The 18,923-nt window shown below is 41.9% G+C and overlaps 1 protein-coding gene across 4 annotated transcripts in view; it reads left to right on the top strand.

Moving 5' to 3' along the window:
- Nucleotides 1–18,700, top strand: part of SUPT3H (SPT3 homolog, SAGA and STAGA complex component) — a 235,133-nt gene extending 216,433 nt beyond the window's left edge. For 3 of the 4 annotated variants that reach the window (XM_015859909.2, XM_032443555.1, XM_032443554.1), the window contains 2 exons: nucleotides 15,365–15,426; nucleotides 17,038–18,700. In XM_015859909.2, coding sequence (XP_015715395.1) covers nucleotides 15,365–15,409 — 45 coding nt within the window. In that variant the 3' untranslated portion in view covers nucleotides 15,410–15,426; nucleotides 17,038–18,700. The remainder of the gene's footprint in view (nucleotides 1–15,364; nucleotides 15,427–17,037) is intronic. The other variant, XM_015859910.1, reaches the window with a different exon arrangement.
- Nucleotides 18,701–18,923: the final 223 nt, after the last annotated feature.

Genomic DNA, 18,923 nt, shown 5'->3' with positions numbered 1-18,923 from the left:
TGGAAGGATTGCTCCCTGCTGTTCCTTTTAGGAGTACTTCAGTACTTTAGTGCTCATCCCAAAGAGGAGAAATAGCATAAATAGATAAATAAATAAATGATCCATTAAAGAAGTTGGAAATAGTGGATGGATAAAGGGAAATGAAGGAGAAGCACTGAGGAGACGTTTGTGCTCTTCTGAATTTACACGTTAAAATGTCTTGTTTTCCACTTTATAAGTCGCATGCTACTGCTCTGTTCTGCAAAGATGGGATAATTCAGACCTATGCTGTAGAAAAGATTGCCCTGGACAGTCTGGTAGCTCCTCTGCCTTTCAGCTCCTGGCAGTGACTGCACACAGGAAGTCTCATTTGAGAGAGGGAGAAAACCATCGTGAACCGAGACGGAAATAGTTCCAACTTTTGCTGTGTCAGTGCCTTCCCTGCAGAGCTCTGTCTCTGTAATAAATCTTGGTTTGCCTTGAAACTCCCATGCACTGACCTTTATACTCTCCAGGAAGTCTCCTCAGCAAAAACAATAAATATATGTATTTTGAAGTGACCATTGATCTAGCCATCTTTTCGCTACTCTTCGCTCCCTTCTTAGTAGTTTTGGTCCCACACGGAAACATTTATTTCTGAGAATGGCTCTGCTGGTCTGGCAGATTTCAAAGCCACAGTAAAAACAACTTTCTGAAGTGATCTCGTTTGGAATGACATGTCCCATTTTAAGGCTTCTCCATGCTTAGCTGACCTGTATCTCTGGACTGGATAAATGGGTGTGAGTTCTGAAGTTGTCCCTCTGTTCTTCCTCTCTTGGCCAGTATTTGGAAGTCATTGATAAGAAACAATGAATTGAGTCCATTATCTCCATGATCCCTAAAATATTGTGGAATAGCCATTCATTGGACGTGAATGTTCAGCTACTTCTTAGTTTGGATCTGTTGTCCTTCCTCCATCTCAGTGTCTCCCCATACCTCTTCCCAGCATTCCTCCTAGCCACTTTGTCTCCAAGTTGATCTTCTTAGAATGGGCCACGTGAATCAGTACACAATATCTGCTATTTCTTAGACATGAGTATATCACTGAAAAAAATAACCATCTGTTATTTATGTCTTCTTCTCACATTAATGTTGGCATTTTCGTAAAGACAGTCATAATTGCTGATTGGATAACTTGCATTTACGTAGAAAAGTAATAGCAGAGAAATTGAAGTTAGAAATAAGGCTCAAGGAAGTAGCAGTGGAACAGACTACAGAGTGGAGTTCTGCACTGTCTAGTTCACGATGACTCCAAATGGAGGTCAAATGAATTTCTGGAAAATACGCCTTTGTTAAACTGGTTACTGGCCAAAACTAGGGGCAACTGCCTGGAATTCTGTGGTCTGTGGTACACAAGAGGTCAGGCTGGATGATCTAATTTTCCCTTCTTCCCTTAAACTGTATGAATGTGAGCTGTCCTCCTGATTACGGGATGCTTCTGGCCCTTGAAAACTGCAGGATCAAGCTGCAGTTACCAGGAAAGAACAGTGCTGTTGTGCCATCAAATTAATTTCTTAATTGTAGGATATCACATAACAGCATTGTTGCATTCTGATTTATGATGCAAAGACAAGCTTTGTGTCAGCAAGGAAGCAAAAAAGCACTTGCTGAACAGTTTAGATTAGGCCAGCTGTGTATTGGAAACTTAGACTTTGGTATTGCTTATCACAACTCAGTTTCAAAATCAGAGCTGAAATCGGACTTTGTTTTAGAATTTCAGTGCCAGGAAGGTTAACGGGTTATTGACAGCTTTAGGAATGAAATGTCAGGGAGGAAATTGGAGCAAACATATCATGAGCCAGCACACAGCATGGCTGGTTTTAATAGACACAGCAGATCTTCTGTAGCAACGCCTCCATTAATAGTGCAGTTATCACTGTTTCCAGATGGTGTGATCATAAACACAGAGAGCTTTTTCAGGGCCCTATAATTTATCCTGATCTCTTCCTCCTCTGGATTCACCCAGAAGGAAGGCAAGTGGTACCACAGCCCACCCCAATGGTTTTCTTTTCTTTTTTTTTTTGCCAGGAAGTGTGGGGTGGGGGCAGGATTACATATGGGGGTCCATGGAGCCCACCAACAGAGCCTGCTCTGAGTACTGACTGAGAAAGAACATTTACTGCCTTTCTTAGCCATTGTGTTCTCACTTCAGTGGGTCACTTGTACTGGGCTGATCCATTCCCCAGATGGAAGGTAGGTTGCAGCTCCTTCACACCCACCTTAAACCCTCAATCTGGCTCTTTTTTCCTTTAAATCAAAGTTTTCATAACCAAGCACACATTCATTCTTCATTTTTCACTCAACCACGGTGAAATCAGCATTGCAGATGAGAACCTAGAAAATCAGGAAATGAGAGATATTCTAAATTAACTTCTTAACAAATAATACTTGAAAAATTGTTGAACCACTATAGTCTTTACAGCAAGGATGTGTTTATTAAGACATCTTAAGCATCTCAGCTGAGATCATTGGGTTAACCAAACCAATAAATGTGTGGGGAAAAAAGGTATCTACTTTTGACTTCCAATTGTACAAAAAGGATCAACATGTATTACCATTGTATTTTTTTTATTTTTATTTTTTTGCCATATCTACCTTTTGCACATTTGAGGAAGGAGTGGGAAAAGAAGGAAATATTCAGCTTCCACTAAGCTGTAAGGTTTCAAACTGCTTAGGTAAATCCAAAAGTCAACTCCAGTGCCTAAAACTTGCTTTCACCAAGTAGCTGGTCATTGAAAATCATGGAATCACAGAATGGTTTGGGTTGGAAGCCCAGGTTGCTCACAGCCCCATCCAGCCTGGCCTGGAGTGCTTCCAGGGAGGGGCATCACTGGGCAACCTTTTCCAGTGTCTCATCACCCTCACAGCAAAGAACTTAAAGTATTTCTTCCTAATATCTAGTCAAAATCTACTCTCTTCCAGGTTAAAACCATTGGCCCTCCTTTCCCCCCACCCCAGTAATGAACTAACTTTGGATAGTGTAGCAGCAAATCTCTTGGTAACTTGCTTTCTGTTACTTGTAACAAAACAAATGTGATTTGTAGAATATTTAAGTTGTTTTGACTTTGCTTTCATCTCTTTGACCTAGAAAATTAGTGCTTTAATTACCAGTGTCCTTGTTAGTAACTTTTTATGTGGCTCTTCTTATTCTTCATTTTCTTTTTTTTCTTTTTCTTTTTGGAAATGCAGTTGAATGTGAGGAATTTTGATGCAGTTTGCCTAGAGATGCTTTTCTTGCCCTACAAACCTTCTCTGAATAGCCTATATCGTAACTGAAGAGTTTGATGTCTCAGGACTGGATAATGGACAATAGATGCTTTCACTTCTGTTGCCAGTTCAAGTCCAATCTGTCAAAGATTGAAAATCATTCCCTTTCAATACTGGGCAAGTGGCCTGTGAGTAATTAATTGGTTGACTCTGCCTGGTGTCAGATTAAATTTTTCCCACAAGGACAACCACCACTCCAGTTGGCACCCTTGCCAGTTGTTTCAGAAGCCAAAACTGAGTCATCAGACATGTTTGCTACATTCCCTGCCCCATGAGGGCCAAGATATTGTATTATGCAGCATGGACAGGCTCATATTTTGGTGTCCTGGGTTTTGTTCTCTGCGAATACAGCACCTATCATAAGCACTTTATGAAGCATAGCAGAACAAAATTGTTTAGTTGAAAATGGATGAATCCCACCCTCTTCAGACAGTCGGGATCATTGACAGCTCCTCTTCAGGAGGAAATACCAACAAAAACCCTCCGCTTCACAATGCATCTACATCTGCTGGGAGCTGTGTGAGATTTGGTCAGACATTTTCAGTTGACCTGTGCCCAGCTAAAGAGAAAGGGGATGGAAATAGGCTTAAGTGGCACCAATTTATCAAGAAAAATTGAAGCTTGCTAGAAATGGTGGTTTGCGAGATCATCTGGTCTCAGAGATAAGCTAGGAGTCTGCATTTCTGGAGTGAAAGCCCTTGCCAAGTGGAACATTTCCACAAAGGTGAAGTATTTTTGAGCAATTTCTTCAATGTATTAGGCACAGAAGTGCTTTCTCATGAGCAAACTTAATGATTACAGACAGAAAAAGAAACAGAAAAAAAGAAAACTGCATACTTCATTTATATTTAATATCCAAGATTGAACTTAAGCTTGTGGGAAGTAAGAAACTCCCTCAAGCTTTTGAGGGCTCTGTGCCTAGGATGCAAATAGCTGGCTACTCCAAATTGGTGTTTATGATCCTCCTGCTCCTATACACGCATACTGCATTTCTCTTACATGCCCAGTGCCCCATTTGGTACTGCCAAAACTCTTCTGTCCTACAGTTATTAGAAGCAATAAATCCAATTTCCTATAGTTTCTCGAATGACCAGTAGTAAAACTGTAGAGCCAAAAGTTGGTTGGGAAAGAATGAGGTAAGTTTTGAATGGAATTTTGTCAAGACAAAGAGCCCTTCACTTCTTCACATAGGAGATGTCAATGTCAGTAAGAGACAAAGACCTGCAGAAAGAAGGTTGGAAAGCAAAACCATAGTGAGAGAAGTGCAAAAGTGAGTAAGAGAGACAACTTAGAGAAAGCTGGGAGTGTGGGCTGGGAAGGAAGGGACAGATAAGCAAGACTGTGCTGCAAGGAGATAATTAGAAGGAAAGGTCAGTAGTTGTCTTTCAGAATCTCAAGGTTGGCATTTATTTTGTAGAAATACTCGAGACTATGTTATTATTTTACAGTAATATATGATAATTGCACAACCATGTAGCAAAACATAAAAACTATTATCTATGTGTGTTATAGATATTGGTGTGAAGATCCATAATGGCCCATTTGCACATCTAATCTTGTTTAATACTATAGTTAGTAGTCCCACCCCAAAGTATTTGAGGAAGATGTTGAATCAACCAGTAATGATGCAATGTGATGATCTCCATCAGTTTCATCTGTCCTTTCTACTTCATCACCTTAGCATCTGAAGCCCAGTTTGGCTGTTTTCTGCCCCTTATTGGAGTTCTGTGCTGGACGCTGATAACACGGGAAGCTGAGGAGTCAAAGTCCTCACCATACGGTGTGCTACAGTGGTGCATATCCCTGCCCTGTACAATGAAAATCAGCTTGTTCCTTCACAGTACGTGCTGATGGAGGCTTCTGTGGAATATCATTTACAGCCGTGTTGTCTTTGTAGATGCCTTCTACGACGTGAGAACACTGATGAGTGGAGGGGGAGGGGGTCAACCTTCCACTTCCCATATGGAAAACATCTGTAACTGGCAATACATCTCCCTCTAAAGAAATGTGCTGCTGTTTCATAGTTTCTTCAAAGTGTTACAGGGACAAAAGGTATCAACTTGAATTTTTACCAGTATCGACTATATCAACTTGAATTTTAAGTGATGCCCCAGCCTCTAGAGCCCTTTACTGTAATACCAAAGTAGTCTTTTAAACGAGACAGACAATAATGTTTTACACTGTCTCACACAAAAAGAATGTAACATCAACTGCAAAAGTATAGAGTAGTTAAAGTGCTCCAAAAATAAAACAAAAGAAACAATATCGTGCCCTTTTATTGTGGCCCCTTAGCTGCAGTCCTCTGAGAGCAGTGCTGATTGATGTCAGCAGTGCAACCTAAAAATTAATGTCAATTATCCAAAACAAAACGCATATAAGTGATGTTAAGGGTCTGATTTCAGTCCACAAAAGGCAGGAAATTCGGAGCTACTGGAGAGCTGAAAACCTGGATTTGACATTCCTGTCTTACCAACAGCCATTCTGCTTGGGTTGAAAGGGGAAACAAAGAGAAAAGGAGTTACACCATTATAATAAATAATGTGGCTGAGACAACAACGCTTACTCTTTGCCAAAGTCTGGATCCACTGGGTGCCATTAAGTTTAGGACCAGCAACTTCAATGTGTTCTAGGTTTGGAGCTTAATAATTCCCCTACTACCCTTCTGCTTGCTTTCTTTTCTTTCTTAAATACAAACACTTTAGTTAGCAATACCTCCTAATGAAATCTAATTAACTCTTCATTTTTAGTAATTGTCGATTGTTTCTGTGTTTCCAGCAATAGGAAGTGGGGATGTTGCTGTTGGCGTGTTCAGTGCATGTTATGTATTTGATGAGATAGTTTTGCATCCGAACAGGATCGACCCTGTGCTCTTTGATAAATGAACATGCGGTAATCGAGCTGTTCTGGTGTCAGCATGCACACAAATCAAAATGTTCTTACATCAAAGAGTGCTTATGAAAAAAAAAAAAAAAAGGAAAAAAAAAACAACTTTCATGCAGCATTTAAATATTGCTCGATGTTATTAAAAAAATATGGGCTGCGATATCATGAAAAGCCCTTGATGGAGATACAAGCGGATAATCCATCTCCCTTTTGGTAAGCCTGTATTTAATGACCGAGCAGTGGCAATCAGCCAGGAGAATCTTCAGGCCTGGCCAGTTTGTTTCTAGGCGAGTATCAGTTTTGTAGATGCACATATACATACATATCTTCTGTAAGATAGGATATAAAAGAAAAAGAGAAGAGAGACGGTGGTGCTCAAGAAGAGAAATGTTGATGTGATGGGTCAGAGTGATGAGATATTGCTAATGACATTGGTCTGGAGTAGCAGTTCAAAGGAAGTTTCTTTTAAGTAAAATTGGCCAAAGTAAGTAACATGTGTAAGTCGGTCTGTGGAGAGGAAGATAATATGAGAGTTGAGATTCAGCCTAGTTATTTTGTTTTCCTTGCAACATAAATGTTACCTCTGTCTCTGCGGACCAATCAATCAGGAATGAATGAAAGGAAATGTTAATGAATTCTAGGAAGGCCATTTTGGAGTTCTGCTGTTCTGAACAACTGCTCAGTGTGTCCAAGATGGGCCATTTTGCCAAGATGTTAGGCAAGCACAGTACAGACAGGCATCTGTAAGTTCACGTGTAACTTGAGCCACTCATTAGGAAGACTAGAAGTTCATCTTTTCCTATCAGGGAGCTTTTCCAACGAGCGAAGATTGGTTATAGTGCAATTTAGAAAAAGATCTGCCCTTCTTCAGGACCTCAGGTTTCTTAATCTGTCCTTGCATCTTGTAGCTTGACAGAAGGTCCTTGAAGGTACAACCTGAGGCAACCTGAGGAGCTTTTGGCAGAGTGCTGGTCAGTGCACCATTAGTGCTATTTGTGGCCTTGGGACCCCATTCTGCAGGAAGGGACAGTGAAGCCTCTCAGCTCAGCAGGGAGGCTTTGGGGCAGCAGAAGCAAAGCCCCACAGCCCGCAGAGCTCAGCACAGGCGGTGGTTGGAGGAGACTCCTCTGTTGACATGTCCCCCCTTGCTCAGTTACCAAAGGAGCCACCCACAGCCATTCTCTTAATGTGCTCGGCATGTTTCGGTGCTGAGGCCCTAATTGCATGCTGTCGGGAGATAGTGAGCAGGGCCACAATCACACACCCAGCTTCCACGGATCTGTTATTGTTCACAGATGACCAGATCATTCCTGTTACCAATTGCTTCCTTCTCTTATCCACTGTGCAGATACCGAGTAAATCTGTTCTTCATGCTGCTTTCTTTTCCACATCCTCTCACATAGGTCTGGCTGGAATGGGATAAACGTGGCATTGCTTTGACATGGCCAGCGAAGTCTAACATTGGATTGAATTGCTGTTTAAGGGGGGAGGATCTTCCTGTGATTATCACCAATTACAAGTCAAGTGTTAACTGCTCAAAGGAATTAGCTGCTCTGCCTTATGTTTTTTTTTACGGGCACATTGCATTCCCTGCACAAGGAGTGGGGCAGCTTGCATGTAATTAAAGAACAACTTTTAATTTCCTAAATTGTAAATGCTTCCTGTCATCAAAAATCAAATAACTGGATCAATATACGCCTGGATTGAGGCTCAAATAAGAGATGGGTCTTCATTTTGAAGGATAAACACGCTTAGCTTTCACACAGTATTTTTTTTCAGTTTGGATTGGATCGTGGTCTGTAGAAGTTCATTAGGGACTAGAAAGCATAGTTTGATTTGGGGCTATTTCTTAATATGAATATCATAAAACCTGGTAGTGTACAATAATTTGTTCTGCTGCTACAGTATTGTTTTAGCTGAATAAACTACCTCCACACTTGGATGTTTTTTTCCAGCAGGCAGCAAAAATACATGTGAAAGATCTATTGGATGTCAGTCTAAAGCCTAATCCTAGGTAATTTATTCAGTTTTACCTGAGAGGAAGCTCCAAATATGTGTTCTTCTGTTTTTAATCAGTCCAACTACAATTGATTCAACTTTTGCCTGAATAAGGAATGAGTAAAAACTGAGCGAGAGCCTCAAGATTTGGCTCTTATTCATTAACCTCAGGGCAGATTTCATTTTGTATGATTTTTAAGCTATTAAAATGTTGGTTGGCTTCCATTCGAGCTCAAATTCCTAATATCACCAAATAATTATGTGTAGATGATGAAATGAAAAAACAGGCCCGTAGTCTCTGAACGCACATTTCAGTCTGGGTGGCTGAAATGGCTCATAACGTTCAATGCATGAAAATGGGGTGGATTGAATAAATTAGCAGAATCACAAAAGGAAACCACTATAGGAAATAGTTTTACACGTGTAATCACTGAAATACTCTAGTGAATGTGTCAATCTGTACTAAATAAATATATTTGTTTATAGACATGCTCTGTATTAGCTTCCACTCTTTCACAGGGCTTTGCCAAACAAAATCCCACTAGAAGTAGGATGTTCGCACCCGAGTAGGAGTTTCTTGGATAAATATTTTTTCTATATTGAGACCAAAACCACTTCTACAAATTTCAGACTTTGATTGAAATAGTATATTTCTTTTTGCTTTTTGCTTTTTTTTTCTCTCCCCTTCCCCCCCACTCCCCATCCCATCTCCTCCACTGGCAGCCACTGATGCATTACCTTAATTCCTCCTACCTCCCACCACTCCAGTGCGAGGGAGCTGGCTGCGGACAGACTGCATCCATCAGTCAGTGCGCATGGCTGGAGGGCCTCCACCCAAACACCACCACCCGCCAAGGACCTCGGAACCTGAGACAGTTCCTCTTTCCAGAGGTGCTGTCCCATGTCCTCAGTGAGATCCTCATCTCCCCATAAAAACGATTCACTGAATCCAAATGGAGAGCTGCGCCCTCTGCCACGTGCATTCACACGTTGCCTGCGGATGGTGGGGGGGTGAAGTATGTTGCAAATTGCCATTAAGTGCTCCTTTTTTGGTACAACAGTTTCAAGAAAAGAATGTAAGTGGAATATATCTTTTTTTTTTTTCCCCCAGTGATTTATTTCAGAATAATACTCTCCTTCCCTCCCATACCTTCCATGTTCAGCGTTCATTTCTGTACCTCTGGTATTCTGGCCATTACAATGGGAAATACAACGCGGTGAAAATAATAATTATTGAATAGCATGTAATATTTCCAAAGTGCTGTACATTAGCTCCGTAATCAATCAAGCTTCAAAACAGTTTGAAGTGAACGATGGTATTTCTGTTTCAAAGGCAGGGGAAATTGAAGCGCAGCAACATTAAGTGGTTTGTCTGAGGCCACACAGCAAGTAAGTGTCGGAGCTGGGAGCAGAGCCCAGCCCTGGCTCCTGCCCTTGTGCTCAGACGACTGTACCACACCATGCTGTTTCCAAATAAATTCACTAAAAATCATATGCTGAGCTCTTGAGCAGCAGAGACTTTGTAAAGGCAATTTAACCCTCTGATGTCACACTCTACATTAAAAAAAGAAGTCTCTCCAGCAGCAAATGTTGAGGAGAGGGTGAGCCACCCAGGTTACTTCAAGCTGAGTTGTGCTATGCTATGCAAGTTGAAATAGTTTTCATTATTAGTGGTAATTTTTCACCTGGGAGGGCAGTGAGCAAGGCTCTGCAGTGCCCCATAGAGCTTTCAGCACCTATCCATAGCTAAAGTGTTTTCCATCCTTATTTCACCGTTATGATTCCAATAAGGTGAAGAATTAAGCATCCCCTCTGAGACCAGGGTCCAGCAGGCTGTGCCCAGCGAGGACTGGGCTATACTTTGCCAGCATCATGTCACGGGCAGTGGTTGTGGACCACCAGACCCAGCTCTAACCTGCTTCACAGGACAAGAGGTGGGGTGGGAGCCCCACTTCAGGTTTTGCAGCCTGAGGGAAGGAATTCTCCTGGGCTGACCCAGGGACGGCAGTCAGGTCTGGATAAAGACTCGGGAGAGGGTTTTCTTCCAATGTGAGAGGCAACGTCTTCTGTTCTCAAACAATTAAAAAGGGTTTCTTGCTCTCAGACAAATAAAGCCTATTAAAGTTGGTGGCAGTGATGGGAAGAGCTTTGTGAAAATATGTTTGTTTTGCAAAGCTGGCTGCCAAGTGTTGTTTTATAGTTCCATTTTTCCCTTCTTTCTCCACTGTTTACAATACCCTCTGAGAAACTTAAAATGATCCTTCTCTCCCTACCAATTTTGTTCTTTTTTTTTTTTTCTTTTGGCAGGCTCTGGTACCCCACTGCCACACCCCAGTTCTTGCTGCAACAAAAGCCATAATCCTTTGGCCTTGTTTTTCTTTCTTATAATTATCAGCCCAGCCCTGAGAGCAGCCCATGCTAGTTAAGTGCAGCATCACAAATTTGGCAATATGAGCTGAAGGTCAGCAATAAAAGCCCTACGTTTTGTCCTCCTTCCACTGGCAGTGTCACAGAGGTGTCTGAGAAATGCATTTGGGCCTGGTTTGTCAGAGATCCTACATTTCCACCAGCCTTGAGAATGTCATTATTCCCAGAACAAGAGAACAGCAATAAAAATAAAAGTGGGGTATTTCAGATCTACACAATGTTCTTTACCAGAGTTGGATGATATAACACGGATGTATCCTGGTCCTGGACACAGCAACACTCTTTTATGTGACTACTGAAAAATAAATTTACACCCTTGGCAGTTAAAAGTAAACCAGAGCCCAGGACTGACTTTGCTGGAAGCATTTTGCTACAGACTGTGCAAGGATGGTGTAGTGAGGCAGTGCTGTCATCCGTGCTCATGGTACTTAGTAGGGGGGGGTTGAAACTAGATGGTCATTATGGTCCTTTTCAACCCAGGCCATTCACAGAATCACAGAATGATTTGGGTTGGAAGGGACCTCAAGGATCACAAAGCTCCTGCCACAGGCAGGGCCATCAACCCCCACATTGAATACCAGCCCAGGCTGCCCAGGGCCCCATCCAACCTGGCCTTGTGTGCGGTGTGCTGGTGCTCTTGGTCCCACTGCTGTAGGGGCGGAGCTCACGGTGGGAGCACAGCTGCACAGTTCACTTGTTCTCTTTGTGTTCCTCACACCTAACTGTGATTCCTCAGGGACAAACTGAATGGTGCAGTGATGCTAGAACAGCCACTGCTGTAAGGATAAACGGATGCTGTAGCTTTCAGCACGGCTGTCTGACCCCATCAGAAATGAAACCCAGGCGATTTCATGATTACAGCAGGGGAGACCACTTGGGGCTAAACCTGGGTGTTTACACATATATATTTGGGATTTGTTATTCATTATTGACCACTTACCATCATATACATTAAAAGTTCCCTTGCTCTCTGAGTAATATCAGACATCTGTGCTTTGGCTACTGATTAAAGATGGATTTGTAGAGCTGGAGCCTTCAGTGCTATTGTTTTGAATTGGAAAGGGAATTAGCCATTCTGTTTCTTTTGTAACATGTATATTCTTTTAATAAGGAGAGTTTGTATCCACACAAATTTATTTAGAGCTAAACAGAAGCAGCTAATTCTAAACAACATGCGGATTCTCTTTTTTAAACAATGTTGCTTATACTTTGCCTCCTAAACTAATTATTATTTTAATCTCTAAACAAGCTGACACTTCTTTGCATGTGGTTTGTCTGTGCAGGCTGGGAAAATTAGAAAAGCAACCTTCTAATCAGTGTGTTGTTAGTGGAGATGTTTTTATGCATAAGGAGCTATGAATGTGTCCAGAGTGACTTGTTTGATATTATGGTGGGCTAATGAAATTTCAGAGTTAACATTCCACAAATAAAAGGGAAAGAAGGCATAGGGAGAAAGGGAGCAGATTTAAAATTAGAGAATCTTTGTGTTTTATGGGTTCCAGGTTATTTGGAATGGAATGAAAGTTAATGCTACATCCCTTTTTCCATTCTGCCAGCCAGTGTCTGATCCAAGAATGTCTCTTGTTTAAAGGGCAGGGCTCCCTCCACTGTTCTTAAATAAAGGCTTTCACTGTCTGAGATCTAATCCTCCCTGATTTTCACAGTAACGTTGTTTGACTGCACGAGGAGAATTATTTAATGAAAAAAGGTTTTGCATATGATTCTTCTATCGTAAGCTTGTTTAAGTCATATGGTTTGATTTACATTTATGCAAATATCAGAGAATAGAGTAAAATTACCAAAGGGGGAAAGGACTGAGGCATGTCACAAACAAGATGTGCCTATTTGTATTTATGTTTGCTAATGAAGTTCAGCCATGACTAGCTCTTTTATTTTTATGTCTGTCTGCCATTCCACTTCATGCATTGTAATTAAACGATTTGCCCACACACATACAAAAGGACAGCAAGAGAGGGAGACTTCAAGTTTCAGAAATGCTGTTTGTAACATGCTTATGAGGGACCTTTGACATGGTCCCCAACCACATCCTTACCTCTAAATTGGAGAGATGGATTTGAAGGGTGGACTATTAGATGGTGCCCAGGTTGGATGGGGCCCTTGGCAATCTGACCTAGTACCTGATATAGTGATTGGCAACCATGCCTGTGTCAGGGGTTTGGAACCTGATGGTTCTTGAGGTCTCTTGCAACCCAAGCCAAGTGATTCTAAGAGCTCTGATGCAAGTTTTATCATCTTCAGATGATACAGGGGATCAAATTCTCCAGTGATATGAAATATTGTTCCATCCTTAATGCAGGTATAACTGCAGAATTAAAACAGTGGAAGATTTGGCACAATAAACCCTAGTGTCTGCAGTGTCTACTGGAGATTTACCCTAGATTTTCCAAAATTTCTCCCAAATAAGAATTTAACACATAACAGCCCACTCAAATTCACAGCTGTTTCTTTCTCTTGCCAAAATTATTCTTTCTCGTCATGCTGCAGCTGGGAAGTACTATAAATTGTTAAGTGGAAACCATTTCTAGTTAAGATATCTGTTCAGAAGTCTGTGTTTTCTAATTCGACGTGTTCCCAAACATGGGGGTACTCAAATCTTGGGGCTTATCTCATACTTGTTTCTGTAAATCACACCTTCAGTGTACCTGTGTTAAATATGATATGTTTTCTGCCCTGTAAGTTGGCCCTACAAGCTCTTCACTGAACTGTCTCATTTTATGTGACCTACTTTGGGAACAGGAGTTTTGCTGCATGGAGCAGCCCTTTGTGGTCCATCATAAAATCTTACCTGTGCTGCTACTGAAGGAGAGACATAGGGCTGAAAAAGAGAGTAGAAAATAGATTCCTTTTCATGATTTTTAAGTATTTACTTCACTATTAACTTCACTTTTTTTTTCAGATTGCATTTTATGTTGTTAGTTTTGCCTTCACCCACCAAACCAAGGACAAAGCATGATCCTGCTCATCTTTTCTGCTTCATCACCCCGTCTTTCAGACTGTTAATCAATAATCAATCAAGATAGCATTCCTTGAGAAGGTATTAAAAATACCAGAATCCAATATCAAAGATAGGTTAGAAGGCACGACATTTTCAAGGTGGGCTTCCTGGTACAGTGGGCAAATAGATGACGACTGATCGGATGTAGTGCAGAGTGTTAACTGACATGAGTTTGGGATGCCTGTGTTATCTGCAAAAGCAAAAAACAATGAAAAGGGTTCTTCAGTAGCTTGAAATGAAGAAAATGCACCCATGTGGTGCAGAGATGGGCTGGGGTCAGGGCCAGGAAGTGCAGCATGCGGCAGCAATCGTCATGTCTTTTCCCAATGTGAGAACACATGGCAAGAGTGGAAATGGGTAACGAAACTCAGTTGCTGCTTTCTTTTTGGTCCAGCCTGCTGGGTTGTGGTTGTGAATAGCAGCAATCTGTCCTTTTAATAAAGGCAGGAAAAAAGGTGCAAAATATGATAGCAAGGATTCCGGTGAGTTTCTATGAGCTTAGATTGACTAGGTGAGGTTACATCGACTTTCCATAGCACAGGATTTGTTCTGGGAAGGTGGACTGCATGATTTGTGCCAACGAGGTGGTTTCCCACTTCTAAAAGGTGGTCTCTTGCCCACCCACACACATAGAGGGCGTGGTAAGAGGCTGAAGGACCTTCAGCCATGGCAGAGAGTCAGCCCACAGCAGGAAATATCAAAGCACAGGCTGGGAGACAGTACGTTTGGAGAGAGAGCACACACAGAATTTGGATGCAATAGATGCCTTTCCAAACAGGGCTCCAGAAAGTATAGTGGGCTTACATTATCTCCTGACGTTGGGCCATAGCAAATACATTCCAGCAAAATGGGTACAGCTACGGCCTGCCATTTTGGTACCACCTCGGGAGTCTGCATCATCCTCTAGCTGTAATTCTGGGACAAAGACCCTTTCTTTTTTTCTAAAGCTGGCTACTTCCAAAGTGGCATAAAGCACCCAAAAGCCTCATCCAAACCACAGCCACTGCGAATGACTGTCGCATCCATACACACTCTCTCTTGCAAAGGCACGCGCACATACAGGGCTTATAGAAAACATCGTGCTGTTTCTTCTCACAATTCTTGGCATGCAAAGATATGTCTTTTACTTTCATGAATTCAGCTGCATACATCTTTGTGATAAATGGTATAGCTCAGAACTGGGGAATGCCTGTAAAATAGCTCTGCAATGCATAAACGTATTTTGGAGGTTAGGCATTATTATCTAGTGGTGTATCAAAATAAGAAAGAAGTGTTATCTCATTATGGAATGGGATGAAACGAACTTCCTCCTGTGAAATACTGATTTCCAAACCAGTTACCTTTAAGCCGAGGTTGAAGATAAGGATTGTTTCTGGGTAGAATGCTTCAATTTGTGGCTAAATTCCTTAATAAACTATGCATAGATCAGAATGACTTTCTCTGGCTTGGGGTGCTGTAGTGTGTTGTTTTCATTATTGCTGAGTTTCAAAATGGCTTCAGGAATTTCGTTGGCCCTTTCCAAAAAAACTCAACTTCGGGCAGAGATTAAAGCAAAGGAAATTTCAGCCCAAGGGCAAATGTTTCACCAAGTTTAAAGTATGTGAAACGGGGAGTTTAGGAGGAAATAGTTTTCAATCCTAACTATAGCCATGCTAGCTATAATATATGGCTAAATATAGACTAGTGGGTGTGTCCAGCTTTCCGAAGGTGTTATCCTTCCTTCTTTAAGACTTGCTTCTAAAATGACCTTTGCAGGGATATAACGAGCCGTGTAATATTGCCTGTGTTGGAAAATGTTGAGCTGCGTTATTTCCCAGGTGAGCCCAGCCAAGCCCGGCTTTGCTCCGTAACCAAAATTCCTTTCGTAAAATCCAACCTTTTATCTTTCATGTCAATCCAGCTTTGGGTTCATTGATCTCCAAGCAAACTGCACGATAGCCCCAGATATTTTGTTTATGTGTTAAAGGTTCTCACTTGGGTCACAAACCTCTGTAAAAAATACCAGGGTTGGAGAGCTAAAAACATTGCATTTGCTTTTGCATCAGCTTCGAAATGCCAGCCCTAATGGTCTGGGCAGGCTGTGCATCCAAACTCCCTTGGACTTGCCATTTGTGGTTGTGGGAATATGTTGGATGCCTTCAGAATTATTGGCTGCTCTGTTTTTGTGCATTTCTTGTTTGGGTATAGAGTCTTTGGATTCGTTTTCTTTGCTTGCTGTGGTACTGTCATGTATCTCCCAGAACTCATGTTTCACCCTTTGGCTTTAGTATCATATAAGTTCAGTGTTAATGTGAGGGATGCTGCATCAAACATCCTGTACGTGTTTTCTTTTCCATAATCAATGTCTGCAAATGCACACTTGCTGTTTTTGAAACTATTTCCTTACAATTAAGGAGAAATACTAAGCTGCTATCTGTTGTCATAATGATTCTCTTCTAGTTTAAGAGAGTAGACTTTGATATTGCTGAAATTCATTAGGAAATTGCTAGTGAGTAACTGAAACCAGCAGCTCTGTGTGGCACTGCCTCGGTACATGAATGCAAGGCTTGCAAAGTATGTATCTGGTGTCTGTAATTTCATTTTCGGAACTGGATGACTGCTGAAGGTGCACCAAATAAAGCAAAAGTATTCAAGCTCCCTTCCTTTTAGAAAATGCCATTAATATCTAAAAACAAAATGCATTTCTAAAGCAAGAATATCCCCTTAAAATATAGAGTTTCCAGTGTGCCTGAGTTAAAAAGGCAGAGCTTCCTATATTGATTCAGAAGGAGATGTTAAAAATGCATGAGAGGTATTTCAGTGAGGCAGGGTCACCGTATCTTGTACATTTTTCTCTTTTCTTCTCAAATGCTGTTTAACTCTTGTGCTCCTTTATAAGTGGAAGTGCTCCATCCCAGGTTCGTATGATTTTGTACTGACCAGACTGTCTTTAAGATCCATTTGGTTTGGTTGGCTGGGGATTACAGCAGTGTCTGTTTACATGGCTTTAGGCTCACACTACCAAGCAGGCTTGGAAACCTGTAATGATCCCATAATCTCTGGGCTATTAGGGCAGTTAGGTTAGAAGCAATTCACCAGCACAGTGAATAGAGAACACATGCTTCTAAAGGACAAACGGCTTTGGTATAATAGCGTATTTTTGGACTCATCTATTTTGCAGGCAGTTAACAAAATAGGATGTTACATTTTTGCATCTCTCTCCCTCTCCTGAAATAGAGTCACTAACCACTTGTTAACCACACTGATTTTTTAATCGTCGAAGTGGTTGCTCACAGCTTCCCCACCAGAAATGTTCAGATTAAGCACACTATTAGATTGCAGCCAGAATAGTCTACAAAACAGGAAGAAAGCCTCGCCTCCCTCCCTGCCTTCTTCTCTTGTTTAAGTTGACATGATAATTCATTACAGATTTTCTCTTTCTTTGACAGAGTGCCTACCGCAGAAACGGGATGACTTTTCTCGCCTGCTGATATGGATGTGGCTTCAGCAACAGAAAAGACAGTGTTATATTAAGGTGATTTTCTCTTCCCCTCCACGGAAGGAACAAAAAAAACACAAGCTCCAATGTCTCCGCGTGGCAGTGAGTGGGCCGGCTTGTTGTGACTATCTGCTGGCTGACTCCATCTCTCCTTCCAGCCCCCTCAATCGTTATTCTTGTTTACTAGCTGGAACGTTTAGCTAATTAATGGCAGGATGTTTGGGATAGCGTGTAGGTGGATAAGAATGCAGATCGCACCAGTTTGATGTTTGCAGGGGACTTGCTGCTGTCAGCCCCTTTGTAAAACGCCATGTCATCTTTACTCAGTTGTTTGGAAGCCTGTATGTTTTGCTTGCAGCATTGTTTGGGAGGCAGGATGGGGCAGAAAAAAGCCGAAGATATTCTGGGTTTTCCATGATATTTACAAAAAGACAAAAACCTGCACTGCACTTCACTGCTTGCCACTGCTTTTTCTCCAGTCATTCCTTCCAGTGCAATGCAGGAAGGGGCTTTTAGATAAGAGCAACAGCAGAGAAGAGCTCGGGCAACATACACTTTATCAAAGGTTTGTCACAGACCCAGCGCCAAAGCAGCCAGCTCCAAATTCCCAGTGCTGCCTCAATCCCTGCTGCATTCCCATAGGGGCCCAACCCGCCAGTGAAAAGCTTTGCAGCCATTTGGCACAAATCTGCCCCACTCCCTCAGCATTTCCCAAAGTATCCAAACAGCCATGGCCACCTCAGTGCTTCTAGATGCGGGCTATGTGTAGCGTGCTGCCTGAGGAGAGGTTTTCACTGTCACCAACAAAGGCAGTGTTGCTGTCGGATTTGATCGAAGAAGGAATACACCCTTCATTGCCTTTCTGTATTTCAGCTCACTTTGTTTGTTTTCAGATTTGCTTTCTAAATCTCAGTCCCTCACTCTACAATTCTTCCCGTCCCCCCTTTCCCCCGGCCCCGGCTGGCCTCACCGACAGATTCATTTCTTCACATCAAATCCATACAAATATAGAGCTAACCACAAGGAGCTGAACCAGAGAGAAGGGCTTATGCCTCAGCCCATCCCTGGGATCTGCTGCCTGTGTCCCTGGGGCAGCCCAGGGGTCTGCGTCAGCCGCCCGGAGCGCAGGCTTCAAATCTGACTTAAACCTCAAATTAAGACGGAGCACTCAAGGGATCAAGGAGAGATCAGCAAAATATTACTTTTATATGGTGCAGCCGTCCTCCTCCTTTGTGCTGAGTATGTGAGGTCTTAACTTTTACTCCCACCGTGTGGTATTGTGGTCATTTGTAAGTGGTTTTCTTGCCCGGCTTTCCTGGACCTGCTTGCGAAAGCTTTAGAACTATCTGTATTTTAAACAAACAGAGAAATGCCTCCTCTCTTTGCAACCAAAATGCTGCCAACGTGAACTTTGTACATCAAATCTTACTGCCGTTTGTCAATTGCTTTTTTTTTCCCCTTGTACCTGCTTACCCTTCTGTATTCTGGAATTAATCTGTGTGCAAAGGAGTACAAGCGTACACCACCACCGGGTATTAAACGAGGGGGGAAGCTTTCTGATGTTCCATCTGTGCTTGTTGAAATATATGATTAAACTTTTCTTTTTATCATCATTCTTATTTTTGTTGGCATCCTTCATCACAGTAAATTACATGCTTGCTGTAAACATCCCGGCTTTTCAAAAGGACACCAGCATTTATTGTATTTGGTTTCGATCTGCAGGCATACAGACAGAAGGGACCGTTTCAGGCACAGGGTAGTGGAATCAAAATTCCTTCCGTAACTGTATCTCTCTCAGATTTTACATTTTAAAATATGCACAAGCAGGGAAAATCC

The sequence above is a fragment of the Coturnix japonica genome, chromosome 3 (assembly GCF_001577835.2).
Source record: "Coturnix japonica isolate 7356 chromosome 3, Coturnix japonica 2.1, whole genome shotgun sequence".
Taxonomy (NCBI): domain Eukaryota; kingdom Metazoa; phylum Chordata; class Aves; order Galliformes; family Phasianidae; genus Coturnix; species Coturnix japonica.
The sequence above is the reverse complement of the archived record's forward strand: the minus strand, read 5'-3'. Positions and strand labels throughout refer to the sequence as shown.